The sequence below is a fragment of the Trypanosoma equiperdum genome (assembly GCF_001457755.1).
Source record: "Trypanosoma equiperdum strain OVI genome assembly, contig: ctg_858, whole genome shotgun sequence".
Taxonomy (NCBI): Eukaryota; Euglenozoa; class Kinetoplastea; order Trypanosomatida; family Trypanosomatidae; genus Trypanosoma; species Trypanosoma equiperdum.
The window spans coordinates 6,926-18,126 of record NW_027124818.1 but is presented as its reverse complement, the minus strand read 5'-3'; the positions used below and the strand labels follow the sequence as shown (position 1 = coordinate 18,126).

Here is an 11,201-nt window from a genome sequence, read left to right as displayed (position 1 = left end):
GTTGTGTACACGCACACTAGCATTGATATATTAACCGAATAAAGTGTACAATAAACGAGATGGAAGATACTAAAGAAGGGGGGGGGGGAGAAATGACAGGATTTCTGCTCAATTGCGACAAACGAATAGCGTGGTAGCATTGCTAATTGCTCTCCTGCAGATTGTTTGTGCTTACGATACAAGTAAATTACACTAAAAATAAGAACCTTTGCTACCGCAACTCGTCTTCAAGGAGCGAGACTGGCGGGGGTGTAGAGCATTCTGCACGCTGAGGGGACACACCCGGCCAAAATACGCGCCAAAACTTTAGCAGCTCGTCTTGTGCCGTACATATTCTTTGCATATCAGGTGCGATGGTTGGACACGTAATGTCTGAACTAGTGTTGGGCGAACCAAGAGCTCCAATTAAGTGAAGGTTACTACTTTGGCGCAGCTGAATTTGGCCCTTCCCGCGGTGGGTGGTTGCCAGCTCACCAACATCTGGTGGAGCCACAATTCCGCTTATGGGGTGCATAGTGTTTATTGCCCGTGTGATAAAGTGGCAACCACCTGTGAACCCTTCATCTTCGGTCCTCGGCGCCGAAGGAACATTTGTGGTTGGTGCATTTGTGTCGACATAACACATCATGCCATCCTGGCCACCCGTGTACATCTTGCTACGCTTGTCGGGGTCCCAGTGTATGGCTGTTACGGGCCCGCTGTGGACACTGTCAAAGACATATCGGGGACAGTTCGCGCGTCGTGCATCCCAGACACGCACCGCACCATTTGCGTACCCAGCGGCTAAATAAAAAGGTTCTTTGGTGCAATAGTTCAAGGATGCAACGCCGTTAGCATGGCCCTCGTAAACTGATATCAGTGCATTTTTGGTTCGTAGGTCAAATACGTACACCCCACCGGTCCCAGAATTTAACCCAACGGAGAGCAGCGGGCCGTTCGCTGCAATGTACGATGGCCGCGCTTTGCCGGAGAGACACGTCTGTAACGTACGAAGAAAACCCACTTGGTGACAATCATAAATGGCAACAGGTCCTTCGTCAAGCGCAAGCGCGACACAGGTGCACCCATCCAGCCAATGCACCGCACGAATTGTCGCATGCTCCTCTAGGCAAACAATTTGGGAAGCCTTCGCGGTTTCGGCATCCCATCCGTGAAGACCGTTTTTCAGCCCTATGATGAGCTTGTTATTGGTACCCCAATGCAGCAGCTGCGATACATCTGAAGGAAATTCCGGAGCGTCCAGCGTACGCTCGGGAGTGGTAAACATCACCCGCTGCGTCGGAGCCTTGCCGGGTTTTATCTTTTTCAGCAGCATTGCTCTTCCAGTCGGTGCATGAGCGAACAATGGGGCGACAGCCGTTCTAGTTGAGTTTGTGTTCGCAGAATACTCGCAGTGTTTGGGACCATCATCCTCTGTTGGGCTGACGGAGCCAGAGATTGTACGCCCCCCGCCACTGCTCGCCAAGTTCGGGGCCACAAGACTACGAAGTGAGTCTGCGTTGTTAAAGCCCAACACCTCACCACCAATTTTGCGTTGCTTTTGCGTGCTTTCGCTGCTCAGCTGTTCGGCGAGCACTTCGTTGTACATGGAAGTCACGTACGACGAGTCATCTGACACAATGGACTCGGAGAAGTGGCTGGAAAACGAAGCTCCAGCAGAATGAGGAAGTGACAACACTCCGCTGGCACCCACTCCTGGGCTGAGCACAAGGGGTGGAGTTGGCGATGTTGTTAGGTTGTACGCAGATACCACCATGTCCATCCCTTCACGCTGCGGTATGTGTCTTGATAAACGCACCGGTGGGGTTTCGTCTTCCACTGGCGACCGACTCATCATCCGTGGGTTGTTGGTCGACAATTTCTGAAGTGGAGTACCGCTGCAAAGTTGCGCATGCCTTTTGGACCGGAATTCTGAAGCTGTTGAATCATATTCTGCCTGCGCCCAATGTCTCATTACCTTCACTGCTCGCCAAACCTAACTATTGAAAAAATTTCCTTTCCACCCTAATTGTGTATGTAGTTGTCCATCACAAAGACATGAGTGTGCGCAGAATGAAGGAGCAAGCAGGTTGATTAATAATCACAGCAGTAAAGGAAATGTTAACAAAGGGAGGGGGATACAGAGGGGGTTCAGCTGGGGCCTGCGCGAACAGCGCAATAACATGTGAACGAATTAGGCAGTTGGGTGTCGTTGCTCAACCGATAACGATCCAACGTGCACACGTACGCAGTTGCACTACACTGCTTGATATACTCAAAGAAATATTTCGTGGTGTAATATTCCTCTCCTCGCCGCTATACCCCTCCACCCCAACTGCAGCGTAGACCTCCACAGCCACACTCTTCTGCTCGCTTTCTCACCGTCCTGAGCACAGTTAAGGAGAGACCACTTGCTTCCTCCTTTACCTCAGACGGCAGAAGCACTTCCTCGAAGAAAAAAAAATTCAGTTGAGTGAACAGGGGAGAACATAAACATGTAACGGACGTAAGCGAGATCGCAAGTTGTCCCGCGATCGGTGCCGCAACACCGTTCCACGTGCCACAGATCACCTCCTACGTGGCGGTTCAATCGGGTTATAAACATCTTTTCTGAGTGACTGCTGTCTCTCGTGGAAGTGTTGGCAAAGGTGTCGCATCACCGCGTACGTTTTACCATCACTACCCTTCTTTAGAAGTGTCTCGGCAAAGTACGGGAAGATGTCCCAGTAATAGTCCGGAGGAACAAAAAATTCCAATCGGGCTAGAAGCACCACTGCAACTATGTCCCCTGATAGTATTGAGATAAATACGGGCTTTGCGCAGTTGGTGAGCATGTTCTTCACCTGGTGCTGTGGCTTAGCATCACGATACCCAAAGAAGTGCACAAACTGCTCAAACTGTGTGTGCCGTTGTTTCCACCGCCTGGATATCTCTGTGAAAACGCGTGTGCGATTATCTCGAATCCAGTCAAACTTAAGTATGCTGTTTAGCTCCTGCCACTGCTTATGTTCCGTAATCTTAGGCAGTGGGAGGTGGTAACCCTCTCCGCACAGGTATTCGCGAATGAGGGACACAATGTTGGGGTGACGCTCGGCTAATACTCGCAGCCGCAGTGAGCTCTGCTTGGCCTCAAACACAAGAGTAAGTTGGATTAGCCCCCACACGACGTTTCCAGACTGCAGAAGCACTGCGCTGAGGCGGTTCGAAGCTGCCCGACGCACAGCCCCGGCGACGATACCACGAACCTCTTCACATGCTTCGGGCCCGTTGGCACACTCGGGGCAGAGGGGTTGCCGGTTCCCTTCAATTAAAGCACGCGTTCCATCAACGGGCTCCCGGCCATCCTCCACTAGTTTCGCCACATGCTCAACATCGAGTACCTCGTGGGCGTGCGGAAGGCGTGCGAAGAGGGCGGCGAAATCCACCGGGAGGGCCGATGCCGACGGCACACCAGTCCGAGGGGCGCGTCGGATGCTTTCAACCACGGAGAGTTCAATGCGCTTCAGCTCCGCGCGGCTGTAGACCCGCCTATGTGAATGCGCCAGTGCAAAAGTTGGGAAGAACGGCGGCGCTTCGGGGTTCATAACCTCCGCCGCCTATGAAAAATTGGGCAAAAATAATAATAATAAGTGTAGACGTAGCAGCAGACATACGTATAGAGGCAAGCAGGAACACTGGTTGTAAAGTATGTGCATGTGCAAGTGGGTGTTTAGGTAACATTTGGCGCTTGCGACACGCTTATTCAGCAAAGAGTTGCAATGCAGGGCGAATGGAAGAGGGTGGAGTGGGGAAAGATGTTGATACGTTACCGCACATTGTCAACTTCTCCCTTCAGCGTATACACAAACATGGAACAGCAAAAACGATGGGTGAAGCACGGTTGGCTGTTGATTGGGAGAGGAGAACATTAGAAACAACCGCACAAACTGGGATGTCGAAGGCAGACGAAATCCATGTCGCAGTGTTGATAACAGTGTCACGGGGCGAGCGCGCTGCTTGGTCCATCAATTAAACTGCATGGAATGCCCCCACAAAATTGCAAGTCCCGTTGAGGGCTGATGACGTGGTGGGGAAAGGATAAGCGGGATCGTTTCATGGTTGAAGCATTTTTCCATTCGATTCGTTGTCGCGCCCTCGATTTTTGTGCATTCATAGGTGAGGAAATGGTGTCGAATGAGCAGACAAATATTCCTATTTGTTATCTTCCGCGCGACTTTTTCACCGCCACCTGATCTGGAAGAAATCGTCGTTCCCCCACCCATGGAGGTCTAAATGTGTACATCAAATGACCGTCTTCAGTAACTACGTCCCATCCCTCTGGCACTTTTTTTAAGTCAAATGCCCGCACAACGTCACATCTCTTCAGTAGCGCGTTCATATAACGCAGTGCCGTCACTGGATTACGGACAGCGTCTAAATTCATGAAAACAACAATTAGGTCCTCCGCACTGGAAACGACCATGGGATCTGCTTCCGGCCAATCTGCGGCAACCGCCTTATAGAGCCTGGCGACGCAATCTCCCAACATATACCGAGTGGGTTTGTCCAGTGCGTTCTTACCTCCAGCAACAAACCGGCAGGCGATACGTTTGTAGCAGCTCATAAACTGACGCTGTCTTTCGATCTCACGTGGGCGATCATAGGGATCGGAGGCCAAGCAATAAGCTGTAAAGGGGTTGTTGTAACGACGGTGTCTCCTGAACGCAGCAGCTGACGCCAAAAAGGATCTTTTTTCCTCTTCAGAGTCCACCGATCCTAATGTGCTCTGTCTCTTTTGTTTGTCTTTTTGGCCTGTGCGCTTGTTTTTCGCCCTCTGGGGAAGTGATGGTGGATACATTGAATCCCCTGGGCTTAATGCTCCGTCATTGCACGTTGGGAAGGATATATTAGGCATCGAAGACACACCACTTTCGTATGACGGTTGCCCCACCGATGGCAGGGAAGATGGCGCAAACATGTGCGACGTCCCGCTGCTACTCGGCCTCGCACACCTCGACATGAGCGCTACCCGAAACCGTGACTCCCGGAACCCTCCGTTCCGCAATTGTCCTGTGCGGGATGTCCTTGATTGCGAGACACTTCTCCGCTCCTTCATCGTAGTGTGGAGGGCTGAAATTGCGCGGCCTACGCTCTACCTTACCTCCCCTCTCCCCTTCACTTGCCAGCGTAACCTTACTTTGGCGTCGTTTTTGCAAGTTGACCAAGCAATGATGGAGGCTGCTGGGGGACGATCACGGTCAGCAAAAAAAAAAAAAGAGATGCCAAGGGTGTAGAGTAAGAAAAAATACCCAAAAGAAGACTGTAAGTTGGGGAGCATAAAGGGATAAAGGGAGCCATGCCGCTGTTAAAAAGGTCCGCGCCTCGTCCGTAGGGGGCATGTATGGATATGAACGAAAAAATGTACATTCATGTACCGGCACGAGCGAGACTTTAGGTGGAAAACACGGGTTCCCGAGAAGGGGCGGGGAAAAGAAAACATTCTACAGGTGCAAAGTAGGAAGTTATTCTTCACTTGGCACATGACACAAATGAAGCAGACTACAGTGCACTCCTCCTGCAATTAGTCTCGACCGCTCGGTTCTGTATTATGCGAGTGGTAAGAAAGAGTCTCCTGTAGAGCTCCAGAGAGACGAATTGCTTTTCAAACGGCAAAACACACGAGCACCGGACTACCGGAGGGATGGGAAGCGCTTCCGGTAGCTGAACGACAAACTAGGACGCTTTTGACACTCCATGACTGGGATTTATCCATCGTTCGAAATGTGTTCCTCAAAGCACCTAAGCCGTTCCAGCACATCCGCTCCTCCACATTTACACTTCGCGGTGCGATACAGAGGAATGAAAGCCAGTGAGGGGCGGTCATACGCCACAAGATCGCTACTTTCTTTGAAGATTACATCAACCGGCTGAGAAAAGGAAAGGTTTAGGAGGAAAAAAAGGGGGTAAATAAGAGAATAGAAAAATAGCAGCAAAATCAATTTATTCCAGTCCCAAATCCAGAATTCTTCATAGCCACAATTTTTTTTCAAAAAAAAAAAAATGCCCCCACTGTTGTCCCTGTACAGGTCCTCAGCCGCCAGCTGAGTATCCATGTTATTTGGCACCCTGGTCTCTCTACATCCTTTTTAGAAACTTCCCGTTTGCGTTTGTAGCTCCCCCTTTGGTTCTTCAGTTATTTTCATCCCCCCTCCTCATTCCCCCTTAGATTCTACGAGGTACTGAAGTAAGGATAGCAAAAGAATAATAAAAAGGAACTATTACTAACGACCAATCGGCCCCCTTCGGACTCAGCCGTGACATTTCTTTCAGCACACTGGCACACCAAATCATGTGAGTCGTACGCGGGTGCGAAAGGAAATTAACGTGCCAATCCAATGCGAAAGGCTGGTGAAGTCAAATGCGATGAGGGGTATATCAAGAGAGAAAGGGACTGGGGGGGCGGGAAAGCCCAAAACAACGACAACAGAAAAAAAAAGAAAAAATAGAAAAATAATGATAAAGCAGCTTTAAAAGAAAAACCCAACAACAAATTTCTCTGACTCCCGCTTTAAGTCCTTCTACCTTCTCACACCTCCACCAATGACGACAACAATGCATCTTCCTTAATCTCGCTGCACAACCGCCGACGGGCAGCCTCCCTCGAGTCACCGTCGCCCTCCCCACTTTCCAACTCGCGGATGCGCTTTGCATACTCCGTCACCCGTTGCACAACCTCCGGCGTGGCGGTGGAAAAGAGCGCCTGAGCGCGGTTCTTGGTTTCGTCTCCCCCGAAATCCTCCAACTCCACAGCCTTCTGCCGCGCGGAATCGAGCACGTCGTCGGGAATGTGCGCGAGTTGCGCCACGTACAATCCGTAGCTGCGCCCGCATGGCCCTGGTTGAAGTTGGTAAGAGAAACGTAAGGTCCGAGCGGCAGTATCCACATCAGCGCCGAAATGAACGTTCCGCACGTTTGTATGTCGGGCCGCAAGTTGTGTCATTTCGTGGAAATGAGTTGAAAAGAGAAGTGCAGACTTTGCGTTGACTGCCACCTCCTGTGCAATGGCCCAGGCAAGACCGAATCCATCGTACGTTGACGTCCCCCGGCCCAGTTCATCTACAATGGCCAGAGTCTGTTGGGTGGCGGAGTTGAGCATAGCCGCGGACTCGAGCATTTCCACCATGAAGGTAGAAACTCCTTGCGCAAGGTGGTCTGTCGCGCCAACACGGCACATGATCGCGTCACGGACAACAATATCCGCTGAATCCGCGGGAACAAAGCACCCAGCTTGGGCGAGTGCGACACAAACACCAATGCTCCTCATGAAAGTTGACTTACCTCCCATATTTGGCCCAGTTATTATAAGGGCATTGGCCTCGTTGGTAAGTTGTACAGTATTCGGTGTGAAGGCGGGCTGCCGCAGTTCAACAAGGGGGTGTCGGGCGTTCACAATGGTCAAAATAGCACCATTGCTGTTGTTGTCAACGTTTCCTTTCACCTCCTCACTCTGTGGTGCCCTCACGGTGGGACGCACCATCGGCCGCGACGAATCCTTCACTACGAGTGCCCACGCCGCGAACACATCCAATGCTGCAAGTAGCTCTTTCGCATCATCAAGGACCGGGAGGTATGTAGCTACAGTATCAACGAGCTTTTTTTTGAGGACCTGCTGACGTGTCTTGTAGTCCTCAGTAATGCCCTTATACTGCTCGCTCAGCGATGATAATTGCCCGGATACGAACCGTACGCCATCCTTTGCTGTGCTTACCGTTATGAACTCTTTGCTCGTGCGCACCTGGTGGTCATCTTTCCGAGGAACGCGAAAGACATAACCGTAACTAGCGTGATATTCACACTTCATTTGTTTTTCAGTCCATCCGCACTGTTTCAGCACACGGTGGTTTTCTTTTTCAATCGCCTTCACAAGATTCTGACGCTGCCGCTCCAGGAAGCTGAGGTCATCGTCAAATTCAGGGTTAATACGCACGGTATTCTCATCTGACAAGTCAACGGTTGCATTTATCAACGTGCGCAGATTTGAAAGATGCTCGCTAATGTCTTCCAGAGGTGTCACGTATCCCTTCAAAAGTAAGCTGCTGTCGTGCCCGCCGTGATATGTTCGCAGCACATCGACCGCTAGGGGTACAGTATTAGCGAAGACAAGAATAGATTGCAGGTCCTTGAGAGCCACTGTGCGGCGTTGCAACTTTCGGTTCAACCTGTCCATGTCAGTGCAGCGCCGCAGTACCTGCGTGATCAGCGCATCCCTTAGGATTGGACTCTCCACCATTATCTGTACAAGCGAGAGCCGTTGATTTATATCTTCGATGCTCCGCAACGGTTGGAGTAGCCACTGCTGCATCAGTCGCGACCCCATACCCGTAGTACAGCGGTTCAACCACGAGTAAATAGACGTTGGCATCGATCCTCGTGCCTCTGGCTTTCGGTGGATTATATGCAGCGCCTCGATGGCTGCCGCATCCATCTTCATGAACGTAGAAGGGACAACATGCTTAAGGTAAAATGTATGTTGATTAGTGGAATCGAATGGATCTATGGCGGATTCTAGAAGGCTTTCCAAAGCCCTGGAAGCAAGAGGGAAGCTATTTAAACCATGTCTATCTTCCGGCACGCGAAGAATCCCTTCGAGCGTGCTAAGTAGCTCTCCATTCGGGCCAGTGCTGTTACGCTTCGTGGCCCTGGACTTCTGCTTTCCATGAGGTAGATTACTTTGTCCACGCTCTTGGAGCGTAATGTTCGCTCGTTCACAGAGCTGCTTGAGTGCTCGTAACAAATCACTCTGTTCCCTACTTTCGTCAGAGTCTGCAGCCTTCTCACCCGTATTATTCATCGAAAAGTCAGTGTTAGAGTACAGCAGCTGCTTCAGGTTACACTGCGCCATAAGCACATCAAGGTTTGTTAACTGTGGTGTGTCATGATATTCCGCGTACGTAAGTGTCCGTAGTGTTGTATTGAGCGCTGCGTAACCCACCCGGACGTGCTGTCCACCTGGGCCATTAACCCTATTTGCTTTATCGTCAATAACCACACTCCCAATTGCCATGAGTTGTATCTCTGCGTCTTCGAAGGCAAAGAGCATTGCTTCGAAGTCTGCAATGTGCCCAGGGGAGCCGCGCCGCATGCAAACATATCTGCCGCCGCTCGTCTGTCGGTCGTATTGTTCAACAGAAACACCGCGTCGAAGCAGGCAGTCACGTATGACTTCGCGGGTGATGCTGTCATTAACGGCGACGGCATCCACTCCGCTCCAGTTCTTCAGAACGGCAGTGGACTTGACATATTCACGCGCCACGAGTGAAGCCCAGCTGCCTAGAATAAAACAGCCAGCCGATGCACGCGAGAACAACCGCAAGCAGGAAGTATCATCGCCACCGGCACCATTAAAGGCCTGCACCACCGCCGGGTCGCGGTCGTCACTCATAATACTTTTTACAGTTGTTGCTGACTACACATCCGTTGGGATAAAGAGATAGAACCAGTGAAAAGGGTTTGAAAGGAAGGGAAACAGTAACGCCTAACGTTGAGGTAGACGTGGAGAAGAGCACAGTGTTGACCTAGCCTCGCTCAAGCACTTCGGCACAGAAGAAAGGACTCGGCAGAGAAGCGTTTCATCCACTACCTTTGCCTGTAGCTGCCTTCCCGCTGTTCGGCATCGCATGCATCAGACCGACATCGTGTCGACGGTAGTTCAACACTGATAAACAGTGCCGTTATCTGATGACCTCCACGATGCACTATTTCCCTCATGGCAGGCCTCCTAAATATCCACCAAATTGCGAGCAAAACGTTAAGAACTCCACGGCGCCCTGGTGCGGACAGTGGAGGTGGCAACAAGAACATCGAAGATTCCCTCATTCCACATCTGTGCAGCGTCATCAGAGGAGGCGCTGTTTTCTCCTGGACTCGCTGCTATTTAAAGTATCATGTGCCCCCGTGATGTTCGTCAATATTTACCTTTAGCCCATGAAAACACAACTGAAGGGTGGAAAAAAAGGGTAGAAGCATTTGAATAGCGACAAAGCTCTCATATTGCTTTTAACAGGGTGACCAGTTTTTGTGCATGTTCGTACATATGTTACATATACGCACGCATAGAAGCTTCCCTCCCCTTTTCGTTAAGTCTTTTAAAGTTAGTTGAACCTTACGCTCAGAAAATGGGTTACACCCTCCACATAACTGACACAACTTGCCTACAACGGGCTCGTTTATGAGAAGAAGCTATAATGGATCAGGGCAAAAAGCGCTCCTGTTGGGACCAAAACAGAAAAAATCCAACAATAACAACAGGCGTGACAAGCATGCGTAAAGGCTCCTGAGTCCTCAGAGGCAATTACAGTCGTTCATTCACCATTTCCCCACTTAGCTTTGCATCTTGCTCCGTTAGACATGCTGAGATACGAAATGTTTTCTTACCTTCTTGCGTTGCCAAATCGTCCGCCTTCTCAGTTGCATGTTAACCGACGTTCACTTTTTCTACGCCGCCAAGCCCTACGACAAACGGCTCTAGAATTCCTCTTCGTCCTCCTCCTGCGGCCCCCCTTCACGCTCAGGCATTTGCAATCCAAATGGCGGCGCGCGTACAACTGGTGACAACGTTGGGATCAAGACGGACGCTCCTTCGGCGATGGCGTTGGGGCCACTCAATACAAAGAGACTGAGCACCATCCCGGCACCGATAGACGGCATCCACCAGTTAACCTTCGTTACGAACCAATCAGCAGCATGGTCGAAAAGATGGTGAAGTTTTTGATAAAAATACTTCTCTTCCCAGGTTGCCTGGGGGACGGCGGGGCGACCGAACATCATCACTGCAGAGGACTTGTTACACTAACGAGAAGGTAGTCTGTTACACAAGCACACAAGGAAGAAGATTGTTACAAAGGGCAGAAACTGTATCCAACCAACCCATAGACACATATTTGCATGTGTTGGACTGAGCGTTGAGAGTGCGGAGTTGACGATGAGAAAGCAGAAAAAGTATAAATAGGGGTTAGTGGCTGCATTCGAGATTGATGAGGTGCTGCTCCACACATGTGCAGAATTGTGTGCGTTGGTTCCCCATGCAGCATGACTTTCCCCCCTTCCAAGGCGATTAAAAAGAAAGTAATAATAATAAAGGACCTAATGAACTAATCAAAAAATAAATAACCTCTGTGAAAAAATAGCTCAGCCAATGCCGCTTCCAAATCTTTTAGTGGGATGCTCAGAAGAATAGCAACGGT

General features: G+C 50.4%; 5 protein-coding genes across 5 annotated transcripts; all 5 read right to left on the bottom strand.

The window, feature by feature from the left end:
* Nucleotides 1-211: 211 nt before the first annotated feature.
* On the bottom strand, nt 212-1,954 carry TEOVI_000403400 (putative WD40 repeat protein; the record flags this gene model as incomplete). Its single annotated transcript, XM_067226851.1, has 1 exon — nt 212-1,954. The coding sequence occupies one exon, from the start codon at nt 1,952-1,954 to the stop codon at nt 212-214; it is 1,743 nt and encodes a 580-aa protein (XP_067082952.1).
* A 592-nt stretch (nt 1,955-2,546) lies between these two features.
* TEOVI_000403300 (uncharacterized protein) lies at nt 2,547-3,563 on the bottom strand (the record flags this gene model as incomplete). Its single annotated transcript, XM_067226850.1, has 1 exon — nt 2,547-3,563. The coding sequence occupies one exon, from the start codon at nt 3,561-3,563 to the stop codon at nt 2,547-2,549; it is 1,017 nt and encodes a 338-aa protein (XP_067082951.1).
* A 614-nt stretch (nt 3,564-4,177) lies between these two features.
* On the bottom strand, nt 4,178-5,074 carry TEOVI_000403200 (uncharacterized protein; the record flags this gene model as incomplete). The annotated part of the gene is made up of 1 exon (XM_067226849.1): nt 4,178-5,074. One exon carries the CDS (start codon nt 5,072-5,074, stop codon nt 4,178-4,180), a length of 897 nt encoding a protein of 298 aa, XP_067082950.1.
* A 1,470-nt stretch (nt 5,075-6,544) lies between these two features.
* On the bottom strand, nt 6,545-9,400 carry TEOVI_000403100 (DNA mismatch repair protein MSH2, putative; the record flags this gene model as incomplete). The annotated part of the gene is made up of 1 exon (XM_067226848.1): nt 6,545-9,400. One exon carries the CDS (start codon nt 9,398-9,400, stop codon nt 6,545-6,547), a length of 2,856 nt encoding a protein of 951 aa, XP_067082949.1.
* A 1,082-nt stretch (nt 9,401-10,482) lies between these two features.
* On the bottom strand, nt 10,483-10,785 carry TEOVI_000403000 (Archaic translocase of outer membrane 11 kDa subunit; the record flags this gene model as incomplete). The annotated part of the gene is made up of 1 exon (XM_067226847.1): nt 10,483-10,785. One exon carries the CDS (start codon nt 10,783-10,785, stop codon nt 10,483-10,485), a length of 303 nt encoding a protein of 100 aa, XP_067082948.1.
* Nucleotides 10,786-11,201: the final 416 nt, after the last annotated feature.